Source organism: Filicampus tigris, chromosome 14, assembly GCF_054856515.1.
Source record: "Filicampus tigris isolate MCC_2025a chromosome 14, RoL_Ftig_1.0, whole genome shotgun sequence".
NCBI lineage: Eukaryota > Metazoa > Chordata > Actinopteri > Syngnathiformes > Syngnathidae > Filicampus > Filicampus tigris.
Window position 1 is genome coordinate 623,308 of NC_141230.1, and position 27,938 is coordinate 651,245.

At 41.7% G+C, this 27,938-nt stretch overlaps 1 protein-coding gene across 8 annotated transcripts in view; it reads right to left on the bottom strand.

Moving 5' to 3' along the window:
- itgb2 (integrin, beta 2) overlaps positions 1-27,938 on the bottom strand; it is a 141,267-nt gene that overhangs the window by 9,893 nt on the left and 103,436 nt on the right. Inside the window, exons 13-17 of one of the 8 annotated variants that reach the window (XR_015089451.1) lie at positions 26,448-26,667; positions 26,150-26,364; positions 14,941-15,033; positions 13,269-14,777; positions 6,340-6,477 (exon numbers count right to left, since the gene is read on the bottom strand). Coding sequence is in view for 4 of the 8 variants with exons in the window: in XM_086050718.1 (XP_085906844.1) it covers positions 6,311-6,477; positions 26,150-26,364; positions 26,448-26,667 (602 nt within the window). In the remaining 4 variants the exon portion in view is untranslated. Of the gene's footprint in view, positions 1-6,310; positions 6,478-8,890; positions 11,793-11,818; positions 12,696-13,268; positions 14,778-14,940; positions 15,034-17,654; positions 17,751-19,427; positions 19,572-26,149; positions 26,365-26,447; positions 26,668-27,938 lie in introns of those variants that run through there. The other 7 variants (XR_015089454.1, XR_015089453.1, XR_015089452.1 and 4 more) reach the window with 7 other exon arrangements.

Consider the following 27,938-nt stretch of genomic DNA (forward strand, 5'->3'; position numbering starts at 1 on the left):
TGAATGTCAAGTGTTGAATGTGCCATTGGGAATGATTGGTGAATTTTGTAATTGTTTTTTTAAGGTGGAATAATTTGAATTTTGGGGAAGTAAGAATTGTGTGTGATGTGTAATGTGAGTTAAATGAACTGAATGAAGTTGAATGAGCCGAATGAAGTTGTCTGACCTCTATGAAAATTTGTGGACGGAGCGGGGATCGAGCTGCGCAGCAGATGGGGAAGTGTTGAATGTCCCATTGGAAATGAATGAGTTTTTTTGGGGTGAAAAACGGGGAATTTGGGGGGAACCGTAAATGTGAGGGGCAAAAACAAATGGACCCCTGGAAGCCATGAATTTTTGGAATCCATTAAAGTTGCAATGGCGAGAATTGGGTGTAAACTGTGGAAATAGAAGCACGCCAAAAAAGTGCGAGGAATAAAATAGAATCTATGATAAAGTTGAAGGTGTACAATAACATATGTGTGAAGGCCTTCGCCTTCACACAATAATAAAGTTGAATGGTGTAGAACAACATATGTGTGAAGGCGAATGCCTTCACACAATTAAGATGAAAGTACATTCAACTTGTATTAAGCTTTGCATCTTGTAACAACCTTCTTGACATGTTTATAAAGTAATTGAAATCGAAGGTGATACTGTGGCCTTATTTTTTTCTTTTAGCTGACTGTTTAGTACATTTTTAAAATGGAACCAAAAACAACACACTATACTGAGTAGCACTAATACTATGAAACTACCTATAAATACAACAAATAAATACTTGTAAACAGTGTAGGGGTAACACGTTACAAAAGTAACGCAGTACAGTAATAAATTACATTTAGGCAGTAACGACATAATGTAACCTTTTTGTAATATTATTACAGTTACTGAGTCTGGTAACGCGTTACAAATTTCGGGACTATATGTTGACATCCGTATTTTACATTTAACAAGTAGGTCTGTTTTTAACATCACTTGATCATAAGCTATTACTTCCAGCAATACTTAAATAAAAAGTTCCTGTGCGTGGCAACGTGAGTGCGCGAGTCAATTCTCTGCCATACAATTTAATTGTCTTTATACCATTGACAATACTCAAGAGGGCTGAGAAGTTATTGTTTGTGACAATAATCACTGTTGCGGTTTCATAAAATAAAATGCAAATCATCGACACAAAATACAAGCAAGAACAAAACTAAGTAAAACGAAGTGAATAAACTGCAAAAAAATAAGTCACTGTGCTTTTTAGATACGATTTAATGAACTTAGTGCCATCAATTGCCATATGTAAAACGTAGTGATTCTGATTGGCTGTTCACAATCAAAATGCAAATCATCTGCCGGTGACAAATGACGTCACGCTACGGCACCATCAATTGAACAAACTACAATAGACGCCATTATTAGAGTCTGATGCGCTTGTTTCTTATTTACCTTTTTTCTTAAAATCACCTCGAAACTGTGTCTCCATGTAATAAAAGAAAATTAGAACTAACTGAACTTTCAATTTTTATAAATAGAAAAATAATAATGAAAAAGGAAAAAAACATTTAGTCAGGTCAGTTTTGACTTCAATACATATTTTTGCTTTTATTACACATGCCCTGTCTGTGTGTTTCTAGCCATCTATCTATCCATCTATCTATCTTGTTAGACCAATTATCAATAATATGTTATGCATCACTTTTATTTGTGTGTAAATGGCAAATGGACTGTCACTTGTATAACGTTTTTCTACCTTTGGTACTCAAAGCGCTTCACACTGAATCATCTACCTCCTGATGACGCAGCATCGGGAGCAACTGGGGGTTCAGTATCTTGCTCAAGGATACTTCAACATGGTCACAATGGCCGGGGATTGAACCCACAACCTGCCGGTTGGGAAAGGACCACTCTACCACAGAATCATGCTGTCCCCAGTGTGTAAATTCATTTGAGAATAATGATAATTTCGTCCACTGATAGTGTAGTGGTACACACGCCTGAGTTGTGTGCGGGCAGCGTGGGATCGATTCCCGCTCAGTGACAGTGTCTATGTGTGCCCTGCGACTGGCTGGCGACCAGTTCGGGGTGTAGTCTGCCTTCGCCCATTGACGGCTGGGATAGGCTCCAGCAACTCCCCGCGACCCTATATAGGATAAGCGGTTTGGAAGATGACATGACATGACATGATAATTTCATTTGTGGTTTACAGACTGTGATTATTTATATACTGGACAAAATATCAGTTCCAATATTTATATTTAAAAAATAAATATTATTGATACAAATATTGATCAAAGGTAGTGATGTCCCACCACACCATAGAGTCGAAACGTTTAATATTATAGACCACACTATATAGTTAAATATGCTCATAAGTTAACTTTACCAGCTAGAGTATGGCAGCAAATTTTGCATTTTCCTTTTAAGGTCTTGAAGTCATTATTAAATAAATGAATCCCCGATTTTTTAAAAAGTAACTTAAAAGTAACTTAAATTTGAGTAACGCATTACTCTACAAATAGAGTAATATTGTAAAGAAACGTATGACTTTCACATGCAAGTAACTAGTAATATGTAATACATTACATTTTGGAAGTAACTTGCCCAACACTGCTTGTAAATATATTTCACTCTTCTTGGGCACCAATCCCTTTTTTTAATGTAGAAGGTAGTAAAATCATATGAGTAAAATTCATTTTGTTTAACCTTAATCCAAAACGTTTTGTTTTGCTTCTCTTGTATGCATAATTTGATCTACACATTCAAAATGTGGTATGCACAAAACGTTTTGTTTTGCTTCTCTAGTATGCTTAATTTGACCAACACTTTCAAAATGTACCTGGAATGGAAAAATAACCTTTAAAGCTGTGCTCCGCAGGATTTTGCCCCAAAATATCTTTACAATAGCCTTTTCATTTTTGACTCACACATCTTATAAATATCTGATTAGCTGTTCACAATGGGTATTCTTGCAAGCCTCTGGAAATAAATGTTCATACTCGGGAATCGGGTTTGAATTTCCCCACACTCTTTCTGCGGATGTGACATCATGCGCATTCTCATCGTTATCTTACAGAGTTGCGACCAAAAATTTGAGCGGGGAGAGTACTTAGACTGGCAGAGCTGGGCAGTCCGTCCCGGGGCTGGAACGGTCCGTGCCTCCGTCCCGGATGGACAACCATTTTTGGGACGGAGGACGGGTTGCAACAAATTTTTAAAAAAGGGTCTGACTAAGCAACTGTGGGGGTGGATTTTAGTCCTGCCCACTAATTGTTCCTCATGCATGTGAATGTGCTCACGAGGCGGCCAACGGTCATCTCAACGGACTCAGCGAAATGAGCAAACAACAAAAATTGCCTCAGAACGCACCACTAGTTACCTAACTGCGCAGGAGATTTTTCAATAGGAGATACAGCTCGAGTTCTACCAGTATGACAAGTGATGAGACCCAGTAGCGCAAGCAGCGTCAGAGCCAGCACACCGGTGAGTGACGTCAGCAAGTCGCTTAACTGTCTGCTGCTGCAGGAGTACGTAGCTGTAGTTGTGCTAAAGCAAATGCAAATAAATATTCAGTCACTGCATGTTCTCTTCTATGGAGCCACCTTCATTAATTACCTGCACAATGCTTTTCATGTGCTTACCAGTAGTCCATTGCACATGCATATTCTGCCCTCTAGTCGTCCAACATGTAATACCATGGATAATGCCACAGGAGTCAGCCATTTCACCTCACTGACAGAAACAGGACCAGTTCACATTTTGTACCTTATCCCTTTGGTTGCGAAGTATGTCCTTGTGTGAAACATCTTTATGTTATGCAAGGACGGAAGCGCTTTTAAAGGAGAAGGACGGACGGGGTCGGAGGACGTTTTTTATGAATAAGGACGGAGGGACGAGGGCGGAAGGGTACCCAGGTCGCGGATGGAGGACGGACCGGCAAAAAAGGGTCAAGTGCCCAGCTCTGGGACTTGGGCTTGAAAAGCGACGCACAAATGGCTTTCTTTCTACTACAGAAGTGATGATATTGTCATTTAGCGCGTGCATTATGCGCACGAAGAAAGGAGTGTGCAATTTACATTTTTTGGCCGCAGGTGGCAGTAGTGATTAGAAACTCAAAACCCTGCGGATCTTACGATCTAGGTATGTTATGTCTTTTATTGTCAGGTATTGCCGTTAAGGGCTTGTAACTAAAGTCATGTTGTGTTACTTTGAGTGTTGAAATGTCCGAGTTCGCGACACTCGGTGTGTGGTCGTGAGTGCTCTTGCTGTTCGATGTTAACCGCAAGTATACAAAAACTGTGTTTTGGTTTTTAATAAACGTGAGTTTGTTGACTAATACAGCCATAATACATAGTAGACGCTACAATACAGTATTTTAGGGTACCACAACGGGACATGTATGTGGTGTTCCATCAGACACATACGGTAGCCTGTGTGTGCTAGCTACAGCTAGCTTCCAGAAAGGACTGTCCCTATGCCAGAAATGAAATTGGGCATCAACTACAACATTCCTTTTTAGATGCTCGTTTATCAACGCCGAGCTGCTATGAATGGGAGATTTACATGGTATTAAGTAATTTTGTGAAATGCGCCCGGACTAATGCTAACGCAGGTTAGCAGTGAAACTCAATTACCCACAATGTTTCTGTTTTACATCACGAATGACTTGGATTCATAAACACAACCGCAACCGATTACTACTACTGTGCATGTGCATTGCAGACAAGCATAAGCCAGCTTGGAGACAAGGCATTTTCGAGAGAAAAACACAGTGCCAAATGAATAAAAATACAGTATAAATAAATGACGCATCGACTATTAAAATTAGTTGTCGACGATTTTTCCAACGTCGCCGTGATTGGTCAACTAATCTTGGCAGCCTTAGTGTCAAGTCAAGTAATTTACACAATGTGCGTATGCAGTTTGTTTACAGCTGAGACACAAGAGAGCGGCTAAGGTGAACATGGCGTTGCATATGAATTATTTTATTTTTTTTACATCGATGCATATTTTGATCAGCTTAAATCAATTTTCGATGAATCGTTATAGCCCTATGTTTACATTATTTTTTTTAATTTTATAAATCAAAGGCTTTGAACATCACAAGCAGAACCGTTCAATCCATCAACCAAAAATGGAAAAGTATGGCAAAACTGCAAACCTACCAAGACATAACTGTTCACCTAAACTGACAAAGCGAGCAAGGAGAGCATTGGTCAGAGAAAGAGCAGAAAGGCCCATGGTCACTCGGTAGAGCTGCAGAAATCCACAGCTTAAGGTGCAGAATTTGTCTACGGGACGGCTAAAAATCGTGCACTCCATACCCTGATGTGACGTGTTTGGCATAACCTGACAGAGGTGGGAATAAATCACATATGTGCAAGTCACAAGTAAGTCTTGAGTCATAACCATCAAGTCTCAAGCAAATCCCAAGTCACTGTGGGAAAAAAAAAAAAATCAAGTCAAGTCGAGTCGCCAACAAATTTCAAGCAAGTCATAAGTCATAAAATCTTGCTCAGTAAAAAACATGTAGTGATTAAAAAAAATACATTTTTTTCACTGATCCTACTACAAAAAGTACAGGTATTATCTCTAAAAGTGTAATGGGCATTTACATCTCTAAAAATGAAATGAAAAAGAATTAACTTAGAAAATGAATATCCACACTTAAATTATTAAGACTTGGCATACTAACGTTTATATGAGTGGCACATTGTTAATGTGGTGCTAAATACTGAAATAAGCTGAATGAGGGTGTACATGTGTATAATCATCAGATTTAAAAACTACATACTTTGTTTCAGGCGCCAATCTGTTACCCAAATCAATCAATCAATCAATCAATCAATCACATTTTATTTATGTAACATCCAAAACAACATAAAAAGAAGACGTGCTAACGCCCTCCCTCCCATCAGCCAACCCAAAGACATATATCCACCAGTACATCAGCACTCTCAAACATATGCACACGCACACACATCCATCCGTTTTCTTTGTCTTATCAGAGTCATGGCAGCTCAGACTTCCCTCTCCTGAACGACTTCATACAGCTGTTCCAGGGGAGCCTCAGCCTTGGATGAGCTCCCCTTGGGTATGCTTTCCTCATATGGTTTCTCTGTACCTTGTTGTGTCTTTTTAACACAGTTTATCAGGTTATGCACTGTGTGTGTGCGTGTGTGTGGGTGGGTGTGCGTGCGTGTGTGTGTGTGTGTGGATGTGTGTATATCTAAAACATACAGTACATTAGCTTGTTTGTTGAATGATGACAATCAAAGCCAAAAGAGTAACTGTCACTTAATAACACATGCAGTGAGATGTACAATGTAAAACAAACTCTCACCTCAGCCCATTTGGATTTCTTCTTTTCATTTTCAAACTTCCTGAACTCTTTCAGATCTTTCATGTAGATGAGCAACTTAATCAACATTAACAACAAGATGCCAATGAGAGCCACGGATGCAATGGAACCTCCGATAATAGCCACAACACTGGGTGGTGCTGGACAGTCTGCAGTGAAAAATGACAATATGTTTTATTTGTTACAATGTAAGCATCCATTTCTATAAAGCATTTTGTGTGGACACATGGAATACAGATCAATATATAGTTTAAAAACATAATGCACCATCAATACTCATAGGCACAAGAAGTCAGCATGTACAGGTATACTGTTCATGCAGCTGCAGTCATCGCTTGTTAACCAAACCGACAGTTGGTCTTGATGACAGGATTCCAGAGCAATTATCCCATTTTGTCAGATTTTATAAATGTCAATTTTCTGTAGTGCTTCTTATCCTCATTATGGTCAAGGGTGAGATACACTGGAGGTGAGATGCACTGGATGGGTCACCAGCCAATTGCAGGACAGAATTTGGGGTGCTTTGTCAAAAGAAGCACTTTGAGCCTCATCACTTGAATGCCACAAACCGAAGAATACTATTATCTGGGGCTTATATCTGGGACTATTATCTTCAGTCATGGACAGTTTGAATCTTCATCACTTTTCTTCTGAACCTTCCTTCTGACCGTAAACGAACCCTGATGGAAAAACAACATTCGCACTCGCTAACTTGCACCGCTCAGTGAGATACGAGCTTAAGGCTCATTTGTGTATGCATGAAACGGCTACAAACCAGTCGTTAATGCATATTCTGCGTTAATTGTGTGCCCGTCACCTGTAAATTTACAACAGTGGCAGTACCCGCAGAGTATTATAAATAAAAAAATAACCATTGACATGTTTTGATATTTCTTAGTTTAATTAGTTGTTCATGCTTGAGCAACTTTATTTGAAATTATTGGGCTAAACAAGGGTGCATTGCCATGTGAGCTAACTCCCTTTCTCCCTTCAGCGCTGAAATAATGACACATCTACACACTCTAAAAACAGTTGGGTTATTTCATTAACCCAATTCTTTGATTGTTTGTGTTTAGTCAAAATTCTGGGTTATTTCTTATAAATTAACACAATTGTTGGTTAAAATTAACTATATATTGGGTTATATGCCAGTAATGGTTTATGTTGGGTCAAAAATCAACCTTACAGGCCCATACACAGGTGCCAGATGTACACTTGAATTAAGTATGACTGGCGGCCATGACAGCCACCGACATACTGTTCATGTCTACACACGCAGCATCGTGGTCAAGTCAGCGACACTTTTGACATTTGGATTTCTTCATTTATCTGTTTTGGTAAGAACTTCACACATTGTAATCTTTTGAAAACAAGTAACTGAGCATGTGTGTTGGACAGGACGAGTGCTGGAATCGTAAAAAATAAAGAAATAAAACAGGCATTAGTCTGCTGCCATTGTAGGATGTGATACTTCACAAGAACTGTGCGTTCTCCAAATAATGTTCCATATTAACTTTATGTGTTTACTGTAATCCACAGGAACATATCTATGATTACCAGAGTGGTTCTGGTTACCTTGCTTGGAGATTGAAAACTGTTGAGCGCAACTCCCCTTAAGAGGTCAATATATCTCAACACACTTTTCAAGATGGACCCACAACTCATCACATGAAATTGTGAGGCAGTTGTCTGGTGATGACCGCAAGGAAGCAATGCTTGGTTTAAAGAACTAAAATATTTTACAAATGTATCTATGTCATGCACTGATTTGCATTTCCTGGCTGACAGCCAATCGGAGTGATTGTCACTGACACCACTTTGCAGACTGCCATGTCTTATTCATTCAATTCATATAGCACCATGACACAAAATATATGACTTTGCCATAATTCTAAACACTACTTTTTGATTTAAATTTGTTCTCAGTTCCACCATGAATGTGCTGAACTAAATTCTGGACACGTATGCATTCTACTTTATGAAAACATGACTGAGGACCGCACAACAATGACCTCCCTGCCATGTTAACATAAGCATATCACTGAGTAGGCTGAGATGAAATTTGGCCGCCTTGTGACCATGTCACACGCATGAGGACCGATTAGTAGACCGGACTAAAATCCGCTTCCGCCCTTGCTTAATCGAGCCCTTTTTTTCAAACGTGTCACCCCTAAAAATGGGTGTCTGACCAGTTATTTTAAACTTTCACTTGTTATTAATACATTTTTGGGGAAGGGGCAGTATCCTTAGCATTATAAATAAAATGAATAAATAAATAAATAGTGGAATAACCCACAACCAGTTCAGGGTGTCCCCCGCCTACTGCCCAAAGACAGCTGGGATAGGCTCCAGCACGCCCCGCGACCCTTGTGAGGAGAAGCGGTATAGATAATGGATGGATGGATGGAATAACCCAATTATTTGCATTATTTTGATCCAATTTGTTGCGTTCATTTAACCCAAGTCTGCGTCGGTCCTTTTTAACACATCAATCATCCATCCCTTATCGATACCGCTTATCCTTACAAGGGTGCTGGTGCTGGAGCCTATCCCAGCTGTCTTCAGGCAGTAGGCGGGGGACACCCTGAATTGGTTGCCATCCAATCGCAGGGCACACAAAGACAAACATCCGCACTCACAATCACACCAAGGGGCAATTTAGAGTGTCCAATCAACTTACCATGCATGTTTTTGGAATGTGGGAGGAAACCGGAGTACCCAGAGAAAACCCATGCAGGCACGGGGAGAACATGCAAACTCCACACAGGGAGGCCGGATTGAACCCACGATCTCTGTGAGGCGGACGTGCTAACCAGTCGACCACCGTGCCGCCCTTTAACACAACAATTGGGTCTAATTTAACCCAAAAATAGTTATTTTTGACCCAACTGTTTTTAGAGTGCCCACACACAGTATAACATTGTATATGTATTATTCTTATTGATGACTGCAGCTATACACCTTTTTTCAATAAAATAGTATAGGCTCACAGACACACACACGCACGCACAGAGACACAGCAAACAGAGGCCCAACTGACTAAATGAACATCCTGTCTAGATGTGGTCGTTCCGCTGCAAACAAACTTCATGATGCCACGAGGGTGCTTGGTAAACAATTTTTTTTTTAATTCAGATAAATACAGAAATAAACCTTGTCGGACGGAGCGCCATGTCAAAGTGAAGTGATGGTACGGTTAAATTGATGATCTAAACCTCAGGAAGCAAAAAGCCTTAAAGTGCACTTCCAAAATTGGACACTAGATGTAGACATAACTCATTGGAACACTTAGTACACGCCAGCTCAAGTAAATTCCTTAGTTTAACATACACATACCAAAGTTAATGCCTTTACAATATCTTTGCAAGTGCCTTACAAAGATTACCATGATGATAATAAAGCATATTATGCTCGGGATGTAATCCCATGATTGGAATTTGATCATACAGTAATATGAGTTGATTACTGTTACATTTCATTTTAATATGATTATTGCTTTTATTTTTCTTGAATGTTAAATGAATGAATGAATGTAACAACAGTGAGGAGTAAATTAAAGTATAATCAAGTTAAGCTTTTATGCTATAGCAGACAATGCTTTGAAACTGCTTTGTGTATTTACTCTCAAAGAAGACACTTGCGATGTAAAGAAGTAAACAAGTTTGAAACCTTTTGCTTACATGAGAGAGAACGTAGCAATGTGAATTGTACATACATGATATTCATTGTATTAAGATGCTTGGATATACAATATTAATCAAGCATTACAATGTTTTAATGATATGATCATTTTTACCTGATATTGTGTTCGTTTTAGACAAGCATGTAATGTTTGCTTTGAGCCCAATATCGTGTTTGTTTTAATACCATGCTTGTTTTAAACAAACACAATATTACGTGCAGTCTAAAACTTGGTGCGCTAAGAGAGACTTGTTTACACAAAAGAGCAGCCAACGCCCTAGCTGAAAAAGATGAGGTAATGGAATTTTACAGGACTGGCCCTAGGAGCCAGCCTCAGTGGGTGCGCAGTTGCTTTGGAGTTTCCGGAGAAACACAAGCTATATAAGGCAGAGGTCACAGAAGCTCCAAGCCTTTTTTCTGCCGATGTTCATGGGGACACTTTGACCAAGGATTAATTTTGCATTTTTCCTGTTTTGGGATTTTCAAATTTTGGAGGTATGGATTAATCGTCACCCATTTGGAAACAACCAAATTGTCACTTTGATAAGGCAATCAAAAGAAATAACCTGTCATCAAGCGTACAAAGAGAAAGGCCAGTCTAGTGTCTAAATTTCGTAGTTTTCCAAATTTATCTTGTCGTTAATCGCTTACGGCTGTTAACGACTGATCACTCTTAAACGCTCACCCAAATTAGACTATTATTTAATCGCATTTAACCCATACTTATTATCATTTTTTTATTATTTCTATTTCTATTATTTTAAATGTTATTACTATGGTTTTAACATTTTATTCTTATCCTTATGTTCTCCTTTCTATTTTTATTAAAGGATTATTACTATTACTATTAATAATTTGGTTTTATGCCATATGATTAAAGCACTGGTTCTGTGATTTTCATGGTTACTGTTTGAACTCTGCATTTGGCGGGTTCAACTGTTGATCAGTGTTTATTATTTGAATCCTTATTGTCAAAATCCTTTAAGTTTCTTTAAATCTATCTTTGTCATTCTTATGATTTAATTCATATTCACCACTCAACCTCTATTTTGAACGTACGGCTACGACCTTACGGATAAAAGGTCATGTTACAATTTGTGAAATTAAATAGTTTACTCCGGCTGTATACAAATAAATCCGTACGGTCTTAATAAAGACTGTTAAAGTTGTAGGTCAATAACAAATGCAATCGATTCATACAGATGAAACTGCCGTAAAAACATATTGGTCGTATTCTTAATTCTATGTGGTTATTCATTAAGGACGAATAAACGACGGGTGACCGGATTAGCGATGTAAAACTAAAGGCAGTTAGTGAACCTAGGCGAATTCGTCTTGACACCGGCTTAAAGTGCTCCCGTCCCCTTGCGTAACCGTGTTAGAACGAGCAAGAGTTAAGGGGAGAAATAACCCATTGAACGGAGTAGTCGGTCAGGATTCTCACGATAATCCAGAATCTGACAACCTGATATTGACCTGAACATTTGACATAACCAGAATATCAAACATGACAAAAGGCACTTATGTTTCAGTCTGTGTCAACTGCATTTTAGTTTGATGAAAGAAAGAGCAATGGTGTAAGAAAGTGCATTTATTGAATGATTTAACATATAAAGAAAAATGGGGAAAAGTTGCAAATAAAATCAACATTAATTACAGAAAGCATGGGGGGTGGGGCGGTTCCCTGCAAAGTCTCTTCCAGACATGTCTATAGGAAATTGTCATCCTTGGAGGCACTTGGCTGCCTGTATAGTGCATGGATGGTAATTCCAGCCTCCTTTACCTGAAAATGAAAAGACATATTTGATTGATGAAATTATTTGTAAAATATAATGAAACATTATTTAAAAATAATGCATGACCACAGAAGAAATCATTCAAAGTGTAGCAGTGTACATCAGTTATCAGGATGCAGTGTCTAGACCACGTCCAAGCAAGCAAGGCAGGAGGCAAATAATAATAATAATAACAATAATAATGATGATAATAATAATAATAATAATAATAATAATAATAATAATAATAATAATAATAATAATAATGCATACAAATATATAAATAAAGTAAACATTTAACTTATTTATTGATTGTATTTTATTCTCATGCTGGTTGACTGGATCTGTTATTTTAATATCGGTTAAAGGCTAAATTAAATTAATCAAATTAAATGTTCTTAAATTTTTTCAAGGTTTCATCTAGACACACTCAAGAGGTCCTAGAAGATAGGACCGTAAAAATGCTTTCATATTTTTATTTCATTTTTCCTTCCTTCATTGGTATATTTTGCATGACGAGCATCCTGACAAAGAGATTGTCCTTTATTTTTGTGGCGGATCAGAAGAAAAAAGCCACTAGTCAATCAGACAATCAGTCAATTGGTATCACTTGTGGTAGGTTATTGTGAGCTGTGCAATGTCAAACTTGCTGCACATAAATTACAACTGACAGCTGTAATCAAATAATACAAATATACTTACAAGATAAACCAACTCCTGCTCAAGTCCTCACAGTCTCATGTAGGACGGAGTGAAAAGCTCAGGGATGCCAGTGGACGTTCATCTTGTCTTTCATTTGCTGAATAGATGTGGGGAGTAGTACCCGCCTATAGGCCGGTCCGCCCATGATTTTAAACGGGCTTCCGTCAGTGATTCCGACTGCAAACTTCAATAGCACCTTGGCCAGCCGGCTGATATTTTAATAACAGAAAGAGTGACTCACAGTGACTCTCTGTGCCATGGTAGCTTGTTCACAGCCTGGTCCTTAACTCAAATCTGTCCCCTAAGCAACAACAACTCGCTATTGTTCCTTGCCACGCTTGCCGTGGCCATCGAAGCCTCACCGCGAAAAATAGACTTAAGACGGACTACAGACAAAAGATGGATTAAATACATGGGCTTCCGACTATGCTTAGTCCATCTATTTTAAAATTTTACCCGTCATTCTTCAACTGTCAGCAAAACGGGCGTCCCTCATAGGAGGATATACGGACTGATCCGTCATGTAGACGGAATGCCCAGCTCTGCAACTTGAGAGACAAGTGGGCGAGACAGGTAGGTGTGTGATTGCACGTTGACTCGAAAACAGAACGTCCCATCCCAAGTCTAGCACATAGTCACGCCTATGCCCATGTTTGCAATGAATTTACAATCATACAGTTTTTTTTCTGTATATTTTCTGTTTTTGATGAATGAATAAAAAGCAGAGCTGGGCATCGTCCCCCCGTCCCCGAGTTTCCGTCCTGCTTATTTAATCGACCCACCTGCTCTCAGCCCGTCCCTCGTCAGAGACAGCCAATCGGCATAGAGAACGTAATCCTCACGTCCAGAGCTGGGCAGTCCCTCGGACCCTCCCGCATGGGCAGATGTCCATTTTGGGGGCAGGGGTGGGGATGACAAATTTTAAAAAAGGGCTCGACTAGGCAAGACCGGAAGTGGATTTTAGTCTGGCCCACTAATCGGCCCTCATGCATGTGACGTGGTTGCGAGGCGGCCAAATTTCATCTCAGCCTACCCGGTGAAAGGCTTCTTTTTAGGCCTCTCTATACTCCCGCGTCAGCGTGAGCGACAACTGCCACATTGCATCACGTGACCGACGCATTGTGCTGTTGGCGACAGGTCTGCAACACATGACACACATTTTCAAAACAACGTTGTGTCCGCGAGGGTATAGTCAAACTGTGCGCAGCACTGCAGCAGTGACACGTTCGCAGATGTCTTCATTGAAGTTTAGAACAACCTCGCTCTAATTCACCCCTCCCTCTCTTTCTTCTTCGCTCTGGAAATAGGCTGTAACAAACCTGCTGTGTAATAGTTTGCTGGTATGCTTTTATTTTGAAGGCCAGGAAGAGGAGAGTGGAAGTGTTGAAAATACGTAACTTGCTGAATGCTTGCGGACTTTTTGCAGCACAGAGGACAGAAGAAGAATGAGACTGGGGTTTGAAACCAGAATGACACAGCTGCTTCATTCTCGCACATCGGAGAGCCCCCTCTCTTGCTTTTGCTTGGTGTTAGACAAGCCTGGCAAAACAAAAAAGGTTTCTACTTCACAATCAAGTCCTCCCTCGCGTGCAGTCTGTGTGTAGTGCAAATTAGTGTACGTGCTCTTAATGGAAGTAAGTACACATAGTGGAGTAACTACTAGTGGCGCCTTTGAAGCATGTTTGTGGCATGTTTGAAGCGTGTTTGTGGCATGTTTGAAGCGTGTCCACAGTGGGTTTGAATAGTAAATTAGCCAGCTAATGATCTTTAAATAAACCTCTGCCGTTAGCATTTCTCCCGCGGCGGCGTCATGCACGCTTTTTTTTTGGGGGTGGGGGTGCAAAACGGGGCGGGGGTTGATCATTTTTACGAATAAGGGCAGGGGGTCGAGGCCAATAGGGTACCCAGGTCAAGGGCGGGGTGTCAAAAAAGGTCAAGTGCCCAGCTCTGCTCACGTCACACGCAGGCGCCGCACTAGCAGACACACCACCAAACGAAGAAAAAATATCAAACAAAAACAATTGACACACGCAAGCGCCGTGATCGGTGAAATAAAAAGAATATGGGGCACGTCATTGCATCTGTGAGACCGCAAGGTATACAACACTCTTTCATTTTTTATTTTTTTCTTTACTCGACCGCGTGTCAGGAGTGCGGCACCTGTGTGTGATGTGGTACAGGTTAAGTCCTTCTTGATGCTGGTTGGCTGACTCCGACCGACTGGGACCACGTGGGTCAATTAAATATGCAGGACGGAAACTGGAAACTGGACGGAGGGATGATGCCCAGCTCTGTTGAAATATATCATGTATTTATTTGAAAAAAAATTTTGTACACAATGCACTGCTTTAACGCAGACATGTATTATGTTTTTAGAATGACTTTATAATCATGTTGTGCAAATAGTACATTAGGCGTTTCACTTATTCTTGTTTCATGTCGCACCACACCCACCTGCCATGTCGCTCGCTTCTCTTAAGTACAACGGCGTGCCATGTGCAATGAATCTGTGTGGGATCTCTTCGCATGAATGGTTAAAAACGCATCCTGTGTGAACATAGCATCAGATCTGTCAGCTAGAGAGGAGCTGGATCTACCAGCAAAGTGGTTATGGCCAAAATCTGAAGAATAGGCTAAAATATTTGTGCAGTACAAACCTTAAATCCTGCAAGAGGTGTAAAAATGATTTGGGAATGTTTTGAAGAGTGTTATGGCTACTTAGAGGCCATTGAGGACACACTCTTAAAAAAGATGAGTTTCTGAGACTAAAAAATAAAGATGAAGGCAAGCTAAGAGAACTTGGTGAAATCCTTTGAGAGTTACCGTGCTAAGTCAGATGGTACACTTCCAGAAGTTACATACCTTACATTCCTGATTACAGATTCCACAAATAGCGGAAAAACACCCCTTCAACGTACAGGAAAGGTGGACAGTTTTGGGTTCGCAATACAGAGACTCTGAGTGTGTCACTTCCCCCTTTCTGTTTATTTATATTTTTTGCAGTTTGTTCAGCAGCAAACTAAATTGAGAAATTACCCAAGCTTCGCATTATCCAGCTTTAACAGTCAAGTGTCCACTCACACAGAAAGGTCCACACCATATAATCACAAAGCTACAGTCAGTACACAGAACAGCGATTGGAGTACAAAAGCAAAGTAGTCCTGAACCAACGTTAACTTTTTTAAAATCAAAACCACACCTGACCCTTGCACCTTAAATCCTTTTTCTGTAAAAGCAGAAACTGCAGGCTTTTCTTTTTCATAGAGTACTTGGATGGAAAGACAAATATCAAGCTACCTCCTTTGATTGAATGTGACCGAGTACGACAAATCGGAAATCCCCTCGCCTGAAATCGCCAAACATGACCCTACCATCTTCTATGAATTGCAGACAAGATTCAACCTGTTGATCATCGAACTCCAATACTCCTCCTGGGAAGAGATATCCTCAAGGTTTCGAAGATATATGAGCAGATTAACAGGCCCACTAATGCTCGTTATGTCCAAAGACCGGACTTGGTTGAGTTTAAGTGGTGAAGGTATGTCAAGGCAGGGTCACTAATACTGTAGTCGCACACACGCCCTAGTTGTGTGCGGGTAGCGTGGGATCGTTTCCCGCTCAGTGGCGGTGTCTGTGTCTGCCCTGCGACTGGCTGGCGACCAGTTCGGGGTGTAGTCTGCCTTCGCCCATTGACGGCTGGGATAGGCTACAGCACCTCCCTGCGACCCTGTATAGGATAAGCGGTTTGGAAGATGACATGACATGACAGGTATGTCAAGGCAAAGCTCACAGCTCGACAGAGGCCAATGTTTACAGGATGCATATGTTAGGCAATGGGCGCATAACCCTTTTTCAGTCATGTCCAAAGGTTGCTACAGAGAGAGAGGATTATAGTGTCAAGCCTCAGCAAAACACAAGTGTGGACTCTGAGTGCAACACTGACATGCTAGGTCAGTCTGTGTTTGATAGAACAGAGTCAGTAGACAAGGTAGCATTCTCTATAGATCACAAAACATTCACAATGCTTATGGATAAAGCGGCTAGAACAAAGAGAACAATTGTGTTGCTCCATTGCCCTTCCACAGTCCAAGAAGGTGGCTCCCAAGCAACAGAGATCTGTTTCTAAAGGGCCTTTACTCACTTAAAAAGACTTAAGAAAAGAAACCAGAAATGAAAGATCACTATATCCATTTTATGCAGAAAATGCTGGAAAGCAATCAAGCTGAACTTGCCACCTCTGTTAAGAACACTGATACCTGCCAACGTTTGGGGTACGTTTGTAAATTGTATGAAGTGGACCCGATCTCAAAGCTCCCTATTAGGAGTCCTGTTGCTATTTCGAAAAAAGCCGATTGCCCTGACAGCGGATGTACAGAAAATGAGGTGTGCGAAGACCACAGAGATTACCTTCTTTATCTCTGGTTTGAGGACAATGACATCACCAAGAATATAGTTGAATATAGGATGAAAGTGCGTGTTATTGGTAACAGTCCATCACCTGCTGTTGCCATTTACTGTACGTGACGGGCATCAAAGGAAGGGTGAGCAAGAGCATGACAAAGATGCTAGACAGTTTGTTGGGAGACAGTTTTATGTTCATGATGGGCTTACATGTGTCGTCACTCCTGAGCAAGTGATTGACCTGTTGAACAAGAGCAAAGAGCATGTTAGCAAAATCCAACCTGCGACTCCACAAAGTCGCATATAACTGTAGCTTTGTCATGGAAGCATTTCCTTTGGAAGACAGTGCAAATGAATTGAACGATTTGTACCTCCTCAGTATATCCCCATCCAGTACAGTGAAGCTTAGGACTTTGGTGGAACTTAAACAATGACAGTTTCACTTACATTGTATCCAATGAGACAAAACCAGCCACACACAGGGGAGTACTATCAACAGTTACTGTAATACCTTATATGACCCAGTGGGTTTTGCTGCTCCCATAATCCCTGCAGGGCAAAGCACTACTCAGAGAACTGTCGTATGGAGAAAGAGATTGGGATGCAGCTCTTTCCCCACAAAAAGAAGTGTTGTGGGCCTCATGGAAAGACTCTTTGAAAGCACTTGGGGATCTGCAAATTAAAAGGTGCTATAGTACAAGTTTGTTAAGTGCTATGAAAAGTAATGAGCTGTGCATTTTCATGTAGCTATAGGGGCAGTAGAATACCTGCGCTCTTTGACACTCAAGGTCGGTACCACAGGCTTTGTGACAGGACAGTCCAAACTCTCACCCCGTCCTGCACACACTATCCTACGGCTAGAACTATAAGATAAGATAAGAATGCCTTTATTGATCCCACAGTGGGGAAATTTTCATTGTTACAGTAGCAAAGATATAGGTCACACAGGGGCGGCGGCATAATGTGGCCATTAATGTATAACATTGACGGCAAACATTTAGAATCAAACCTATGTAGATATACGCAGTAACATGTGTATATACACACCAACCTACATCTACATAAAAAATATGAGGAACACTCATTTCGGCCTGTACATAGTACAGAGGAAAAAATACTCTAAGTCACAGTGCTGCAGTGCTGTAGTGAAATGTAAGGAACAGCATTGGATAAAATTAAACTAGACTAACAGTAGTGGGGAATGTTGAGTATTGCACGGTAATACAGTAGTGGGGAATATTGGGTATTGCACGATATGAGCTCAGGTGCAGGACTGCACAATTGCACTAATGACCGCCAGTTTGTAGAGACTACACAATGTTCTTGTTAAAGAGTCTGACAGCAGCAGGCAAGAAGGAACGGCGGAATCTCTCCTTTGCACAGCGAGGGTGTAACAGTCTGTCACTGAAGGTGCTGTGGAGTGCTGTTTGGGTGCCCTGGAGGGGCTGGTCCGGGTTGCCCAGCATTGATGACAGCTTGGCCAACATCCTCCTGTCCCCCACCGAGTCCACAGAGTCCAGGGAGCAGCCCAGGACAGAGCCGGCCCTCTTGACCAGTTTGTCCAGCCGCTTCTTGTCCCGGGCCGAGACGCCGCCTGCCCAGGTGACCACTCCCTGGAAGATGACCGATGCAACCACCGAGTCATAAAAGTTCCTGAGGAGTGTCCCCTGAACCCCAAAAGACCTCAGTCTCCTGAGTAGGAAGAGTCTGCTCTGACTCTTCCTATAGAGGGCGTCTGTGTTGTCGCACCAGTCCAGTTTATTGTTCAGATGAACACCCAGGTACTTGTAAGTTGAGACTCTCTCAACATCTGTTCCCCGGATATTCACTGGTACAGGTGAAGAGTGCTGGCGCCTACCGAAATCCACCACCATTTCTTTGGATTTCCCCGCATTGATCAGGAGGCGGTTCTGCTGGCACCAGTCCACAAAACCCTGAGTAAGTTCTCTGTACTACCGATCATGTGCTGCAATACACGCAGTAGAAATGGACGAATTAATCAGAGACAAGTTGGACATCAAATTCACCAATTTTACATTCTTCACTGACAGTTGTATCGTGTTATGGTACATACACAATTCTTTGAAAAGATTCTACATGTATGTAGCCAATCGTGTCATACGCATTAGGTCCATCCCAGCCGCTGAACTTAAAAACAAAAAATGGTTCAATGGTCAAAGCTTTCTATATTCAGACAAACCCAATGACTTACAAAAAGACATTCTATTCTCACTTGTTGCACCTGAAAATGACAAATACGCCATGAGGTAAAAACGTTCACAACTAGAGTATCAGAGCAAGAGCTAGATTCAGAACGCTTCAACAGATACTCAAATTGGACAACAGCATGCAAAGTAATAACCAAGCTTATACATGTTTTTGCTTCTTTCAAACAGAAGTCAAGTGGACAAACAGGATGAGTGAGTCTCAAGAATGTACAAATGTGGATGAGTTCACTCGAGCCAAAAATGTCATCATCCAATCAGTCCAGCGTGATGCCTCCAAAGAGACATCTGCTGGCAAGTCTGCCATTTTTGAACCTCCATTTTGCCTCGAAACTTGAGGCAGGTGACACAGTTATGTATCACAGAAGACACGAGCTGCTTACCTCACACTATCGCTCCCTCCGTCCCCGATGAGCTGACTGTTCGTGGAAATATCTCACCAGGGGTGTGGCAAAGTGGCTGTTGGAAAGGATAATCAGAGGTTTGTTTGTTTTTATTTTGTGTGAAAGATCAAAGGCAAAGGAAAGGCGTCCACCAACACGCAACAGTCCGTCCTTAGCCACAACCGGGTTGAGCCTTTTGAGTGTGTAATTTTTTTTTTAATTGATCTTTTTTCCTTCCTCCACATTTTACACAGCATGGCTTTGTCCTAAAAGAGTTCAGGTACTAGCCTGGCCTGCCAGCAGTCCAGACCAGACTCCCATTGAAAATGTGTGGCGCATTATGAAGCGCAAAATACAACAACGGAGACCCTGGACTCTCGAGCAACTTAAGTTGTACATCAAACAAGAATAGGAAAGAATTCCAGCGATTGAGCTTCAATAACTAGAGAATGCAATTTCTGGAGAAATTGCGTGTGAAGGCGAAGGAAGATGAATGAAAACCGTGGAATGCATTGGAATGAAGTTGAATGAAGTTGAATGACCTTGAAAAAAATCAGAAGGGAAACAAGAAAAAATGGTAGGAAAGATAGGAACCAAGATAGCAAGGAAAACAATCAAGAAAGAAAACAAAGTAAGAATGCAAAATAGTAGAAAGGAAATGATGAGAACACTAAGAAACAAGGAAGGAAGGAAACAAGGAATCTCAGGAAGGAAGGAACCTGGGGATGAGAAATCGGGGTGTCTCAATATGAAACTTGAATGAAGTGAATTGTGTGAAAAATGTGGAAGGAGTCGCACACCAAAAAGAGTGTTAAAAAGTGGAATAATAATTTATAGAGAATGCAATTTCTGGAGAAATTGCGTGTGAAGGCGAAGGAAGATGAATGGAAACCGTGGAATGCATTGGAATGAAGTTGAATGAAGTTGAATGACCTTGAAAAAAATCAGAAGGGAAACAAGAAAAAGGCGAAGTAAGGAAACAATGAAAGAATGAAGTCAGGTGAAAAAAAAGAAGGAAAACAAAGAATGATGAATCAAAGGAAGGGAGGAAGATAGGAACCAAGATAGCAAGGAAAACAATCAAGAAAGAAAACAAAGTAAGAATACAAAATAGTAGAAAGGAAATGATGAGAACACTAAGAAACAAGAAAGGAAGGAAACAAGGAATCTCAGGAAGGAAGGAACCTGGGGATGAGAAATCGGGGTGTCTCAATATGAAACTTGAATGAAGTGAATTGAGTGAAAAATGTGGAAGGAGTCGCACACCAAAAAGAGTGTTAAAAAGTGGAATAATAATTTATAGAGAATGCAATTTCTGGAGAAATTGCGTGTGAAGGCGAAGGAAGCCGAAAAGAAACTGTGGAATGCGTTGGAATGAAGTAGAACGAAGTTGAATGACACTGAATAAAGTTGAATGATACTGAATAAAGTTGAATAATACTGAATGAAGTTGAATAATACTGAATGAAGTTGAATACAGTGGAATGAAGTTGAATGAAGTTGAATAAAGTGTAATAAAGTTGAATGATACTGAATAAAGTTGAATGACACTGAATAAAGTAGAATGATACTCAATAAAGTTGAATGGTACTGCATAAAGTTTAATGAAGTGAGATGAAGTTGAAATAACTCTATGAAAGATTGTGGAATAATTTGGAATGAGGGGGAAGATCCAACGCTGCCTGCACACAACTCAGCGTGTGTACCACAAGACCATCAAGGACCTAACTGGAAGGCTGTAAAACTGAAATGTTGAATGTGGAAGTGGGACTGAATGGCGAATGTAATGATTGTTTTAAGGTTGAATGATTTGTATTTTTGGTAAGTATGAATTACAGGTGTGTTGAAAAAATGAACCAATGTGAGTTGAATGAAGTGGAATGAAGTTGAATGAAGATGAATGAAGTTGAATGAAGTCGAATGAAGTTTAATAAAACTGAATGAAGTGGAATGTAGTTAGATGAACTTGAATGATCTGATTGATGTACAATGGCCTGGACTGAGGACATAAAAACAGAAGGGGAGCAAGAAAAGAGGAAGTAAGGAAAAACTTAACTTCTGGGTCACTTCCAGGTCATTTAGGTCACTTCAGGTTCATTTCCGGGTCGTTTGGGTCAAATCCGATTCATTTTTGCATCATTTCTAGGTCATTTGGGTTATTTCCGGGTTATTTGGGTCATTTTCAGGTAATTTCTAGGTCATTTGGGTAATTTTCGGGTTATTTTGGTCATTTTCGGTGCATTTCCGGGTCATTTGAGTCACTTGCGGTTAATTTCCGGGATATTTGTGTCACTTCCGGTTCATTTTGAGGTCATTTGGGTCAGTTCCAGTTCATTTTCGGGTCATATTGGTGACTTCCGGTTCATTTCCGGGTAATTTGGGTTACTTCCTGTTGATTTTGGGTCCTCCTCCAAGGTGGCCATCGCACTGTGGAGACCTCGAGTGACTATCCCCAATCTAGCTAATGTCCCTGTCCAAGATGGCCGCCGCACTGGGGAGCCCTCGGGGTGACTATCCCCAGTCTAGCTAATGTCCCTGCCCAATATGGCCGCCGCATTGTGGAGACCTCGGGGTGAGTATCCCCAGTCTAGCTAATGTCCCTGCCCAAGATGGCTGCCGCACTGGTGAGACCTCAGGGTGACTATCCCCAGTCTAGCTAAAGTCCCTGCCCAAGATGGCCGCCACATTGGGGAGACCTCGGGGCCAGTTTCCCGAGTCTAGCTAATGTCCCTGTCCAAGATGGCCGCCGCACTGGGGAGACCTCGAGATGAGTATCCCCAGTCTAGCTAATGTCCCTGTCCAAGATGGCTGATGCACTGTTGAAACCCTGGGGTCAGTATCCCCAGTCTAGCTAATGTCCCTGTCCAAGATGGCCGCCGCACTGGGGAGACCTTGGGGTGAGTATCCCCAGTCTAGCTAATGTCCCAAGATGTCCACCGCACCGGGGAGACCTCGGGGCCAGTTTCCCGAGTCTAACTAATGTCCCTGACAAAGAGGGCCGCCACACCGGGGAGACCTCGGCGCGAGTATCCCCAGTCTAGCTAATGTCCCTGACCAAGATGGCCACCGCACTGGGGAGACCTCGGGGCCAGTTTCCCGAGTCTAACTAATGTCCCTGTCCAAGATGGCCGCTACACGGGGAGACCTCGAGGCGAGTAACCCCAGGCTAGCTAATGTCCCTGACCAAGATGGCCGCCGCACTGGGGAGACCTCAAGGTGAGTATCCCCAGTCTAGCTAAAGTCTCTGACTAAGATGGACGCCGCACCGCGGAGACCTTGGGGCGTTTCTCTCCAGTCTAGTTAATGTCCCTGTCCAAGATGGCCGCTGCACCGGGGGGACCTCGGGGCGAGTATCCCCAGTCTAGCTAATGTCCCTGACAAAGATGGCCACCGCACCGGGGAGACCTCGGGGCGAGTATCCCCAGTCTAGCTAATGTCCCTGACCAAGATGGCCGCTGCACCGGGGAGACCTCGGGGCGAGTATCCCTAGTCTAGCTAATGTCCCTGACCAGGATGGCCGTCGCACCGGGAAGACCTCGGGGCGAGTATCCTCAGTCTAGCTAATGTCCCTGACCAAGATGGCCGCCGCACCGGGGAGACCTCGGGGCGAGTAACCCCAGTCCAGCTAATGTCCTTGACCAAGATGGCTGCCGCACTGGGGAGACCTCGGGGTGAGTATCCCCAGTCTAGCTAATGTCCCTGATAAAGATGGCCGCCGCACCGGGGAGATCTCAGGGCGAGTATCCCCAGTCTAGCTAATGTCCCAAGATGGCCATCGCACCAGGGAGACCTCGGAGCCAGTTTCCCCAGTCTACCTGACAAAGATGGCCGTCTTACCGGGGAGACCTCGGGGCCATTTTCCCCAGTCTAGCTAATGGCCTCATCAAGATGGCCATCGCACCAGGGAGACCTCGGGGCGAGTATCCCCAGTCTAGCTAATGTCCCTGACAAAGATGGCCGTCGCACCGGGGAGACCTCGGGGCCAGTTTCCCCAGTCTAGCTAATGTCCTGAATAAGATGGCCGCCGCACCGGGGAGACCTCGGGGAGGGAACTTTAGTCTAGCTAATGTCCCTGACCAAGATGGCCGCCGCACCAGGGAGACCTCGGGGTGAGTATCCCCAGTCTAGCTAATGCCCCTGACCAAGATGGCCGCCGCACTGCGGAGACCTCGGGGTGAGTATCCCCAGTCTAGCTAATGTCCCTGACCAAGATGGCCGCCGCACTAGGGAGACCTCGGGGTGAGCATCCCCAGTCCAGCTAATGTCCCTGACCAAGATGGCTGCCGCACCGGGGAGACCTCGGGGTGAGTATCCCCAGTCTAGCTAATGCCCCTGACCAAGATGGCCGCCGCACTGGGGAGACCTCGGGGTGAGTATCCCCAGTCTAGCTAATGTCCCTGACCAAGATGGCCGCCGCACTGGGGAGACCTCAGCGTGAGTTTCCCCAGTCTAGCTAATGTCTCTGCCCAAGATGGCCGCCACACTGGGGAGACCCCGGGATGAGTATCCTTAGTCTAGCTAATGTCCCTGTCCAAAATGGCCGCCGCACTGGGCTGAGGTCTCCCAGTTTAGCTAATGTCCCTTCCCAAGATTGCCGCCGCACTGGGGAGACCTGGGGATGAGTATCCCCAGTCTAGCTAATGTCCCTGTCAAAGATGGCTGCCGCACTGAGGAGACCTCGGGGTGAGTATCCCCAGTCTAGCTAATGTCCCTGTCCAAGATGGCCGCCGCACTGGGCAATAACACTGGTCCACTGAAAATAAATGGTGAAATTGTGTGTGAATGAGTTGAATGTGTGGGAAGTAGGATTTTGGGGGTGTTGAAAAGCTGAATGTGGGTTGAATGAGTCGAAGCAGTTGAATGACTTGAATTTGTGGAAATTGGGAAGGTGTAAATGTGAAACGTTTAACGTTCCAATGTAAATGAATAGTGAATAGTTGAATTTTTGTGTTTTTTTTTTTTAAGGATGCATGAGTTGAATGTGTGGTAAGTAGAAATTTTGGGGGTGTTGAAAAGCTGAATGCGAGTTGAATGATTCGAATGACTTGAATTTGTGGAAATTGGGAAGGTGTAAATGTGAAAAGTTGAACGTTCCAATGGAAATGGTTAATAGTGAAATTTTTGTGTTTTTTTCAGGGTGAATGAGTTGAAAGTGTGAAGTAGGAATATTGTGGGTTCTGAAAAGGAAATGTGAGCTGAATGAGTTGAATGAGTTGAATTTGTGGAAATTGGAATGGTGTCAATGTGAAAAGTTCATTGTGCCAATGGAAATGAATGGTGAATAGTTGTTTTGTTTTTTTTAAGGGTGAATTTGTTGAATGTGTGGGAAATAGGAATTTTGGGGGTGCTGAAAAGCTGAATGTGAGTTGAATGAGTTGAATGACTTTAATTTGTGGAAATTGGAATGTTGTATATGTAAAAAGTTAAATGTGCCAATGGAAATGAATGGTGTATATGAATATGAGTAATGTAGTTGAATTTTTGTGTTTTTTTTTAAGAGTGAATGAGTTGAAAGTGTGGGAAGTAGGAATTTTGGGGGTGTTGAAAAGTTGAATGTGAACTGAATGAGTTGAAAGACTTGATTTTGTGGAAATTTGAATGGTGTAAATGTGAAAAGTTGAATGAATGAATGGAAATGAATGGTGAATAGTTGAGATTTTGTGGGTTTCTTAAGGGTGAATGAGTTGAATGTGTGGGAAATAGGAATTTGGGGTGTGTTGAAAAGCATGACCAATATGAGTTGAATGAGACGAATGTTGTGAATTTCAAATTGGAATGATGTAAATGTGAATTGTTCAATATGGCAATGGGAACAAAGGATGGAATTTTGTGGGGTTTTTTTACGGGTGAATAACTTGAATGTGTGGGAACTAGGAATTTTGGGTGTGTTGAAAAGTTTATCAATGTGAGTTGAATGACTTGAATGTCTTGAATTTGAAATTGGATTGGTGTAAATGTTAAAAGTTGAATGTGTCAATTGTAATGAATGGTGAATAGTTAAATAATTGAATTTTTGTGGGTTTTCAAAGTGTGATTAAGTTGAATTTTTGGGAAGTAGCGATTGTAGGTGTGTTGAAAAGCTTTATCAATGTGAGTTGAATGAGTTGAATCTTGTGAATTTGATGTTAGAATGGTGTAAATGTGAAATGTTGAATGTGCCATTGGAAATGAATGTTTTTTTTGGGTGAAAAACGTGAAATTGTGAAAAATGTGAAGATTTTTGAAACAAGAAAAAATACTACCCAAGAAGGCATGAATATTCTGAATGTTTCGAAACTTGAAAAAGTGAATCGGATGAAAAATCAGGGTGCCCCAATACTTTTGAACAACATGGCCGCCTCATTAGGGACACCTGTGGATGAAAAATCGGGGTGTCCCAATACTTTTGAACAACATGGCCGCGGAATTGTGGTCTGTACATTTTGAGGTGAAAATCTGACTCACGAGAAGACAACCATTCATTTATACCTGGCACAGTATGAGTGAATGTGCAATACCTCTCTTTACAGAAGATTGAAGTTAGTTAATAAGCTATAGTTTGAGCAGAGGCAAAACGTTTGACTTAGAGTTGACCTGAACGTATTACAGCACTGTGTAAGAGTCTACATAAAAGTACTAGATGGACTGTATTTATGTATTTACATGGAATCTTACCTCTCTGTTTCAGAATTTCAGCCAAGTACTTATCTTCTCCAAACTGTTGATCTAGCTTGAATTTGATCCAACAGCCATTCGTGTCCCTTTGCTTGCACAGCGAGCTCGAAATAGTGAATTGATCTACCATATTATGCAAAATACTCTCTCTGCAAGCCATACTGCAGTTTTTTTTTAAAGGACCAGATTCAAAGCCAAGGCATTCAATACAATTTCTGAAAAAAGGGAGAAGAAAATTTGAATAGGGTCCATTTAAGTCAGGAGCTTCATAATTGCTGTATGATTACATTATACTTACAATTTGATTTGGCAGGCGTCAGGGCAACCCATACATGTCTGGCAATGTGGAGGTTGGTATCCATTTTTACACTCACAACGGTTACACTTGCAATTCCCTCTGCCATAGCAAATGGTATTATTCGGGGTACGACACTCTTCCTCTGATACTGTGCATTGACATGCTGAGCCATCAAAGCCTGGGTAGCATTTACATTTGCCACAGTTGCAATTACCATTTCCTATGAGTTGAAAGAATAGAAAGGGAAGGGACAGTTTACTGTTTGAAAATGATGGTGGAAAACAAAACTGTTATGGTATAATGAGTAGTAGTAAGTTAATTGCAGCATTTCATTGGCAATTCCCAAGATCCTAACATGGATTTCCACGTTTTCCACATTCAAGGTTCTATCTGTCAATTTATTTCCCCAAAACATTAATCGTCATTATGGAGCTATTGGCCTGTTTGAACAATACACTCCATTATTAAGTACTCACACCACTTAACTGTCATGGCCTGCGCTTGGGGTAGAGTGCAGATGCTATAACTCACAGTGTTGTTGTGGAGCACCTGTTGAGTCAATGTGACTTGCTATGTTTGCAAGAGACTTTTTTGAAAAAACGGGATTTGGAAGGAAGAAATTCAGTAAACAAGAACTCTCATGGGGCTGGAGAGCCTGGCGTGGACATTGGCAATGGTGTAATACGAGGACACATTCCTGGAAGAGTTGCCATCCTTTGGAATTAGAAAATAGATTATTTTATTGATATAATTAGACTGTAAGTGGACTGATGCATTGGAATTCACCTAGCACAAAATGGCAAGGAATGTGTTATCCAAAATGTTTACACTACATATGAATGCCATCCTAATGGAACCGTAGGCTTGCTTTCATGAATTCATTTTGTTCAGGACAATGCGTTTTCTAATGTGTTTATTGGTGATTTTAATTCCGATATTATAGACAGTACGCATTTGAAAATTATTTGCACCAGTTTTGTGAGGATAATTTTTTTATACTGTCAACTAAAGCCCTCTTGCCTGCAGATGATGTATGTATGTAAAACTATACATCAGTGAAGCTTGGCATAATACCTCATGGTTAGATCACTGCATTGCCACAACAGATGCATTTGCATCACCGATTGACAAAAAAGTATTTTATGAGTGTTCAACAGCAGATCACATACCACACGGAATGCAAATAAATTGTCAGTTTTTACCTTCAATTGAAATTAGCAATAATAAAATGGTACACCCCTCCATTAGCTGTCATCTTATCATGGTGGAGGGGTTTGAGTGTCCTAATGATCCAAGGAGCTAAGTTGTCTGGGGTTTTATGCCCCTGGTAAGGTCACCCATGGAAAACAGATCCTAGGTGAGGGACCAGACAAAGCAGAGCTCAAAAGACCCCAATGATGAGTGAAAATATTGGAAACAGTTTTCCCTTGCCTGGACGTGTGTTACCGGGGCCTCCCTCTGGATCCAGGCCTGGAGGTGGGGCTCGTTGGT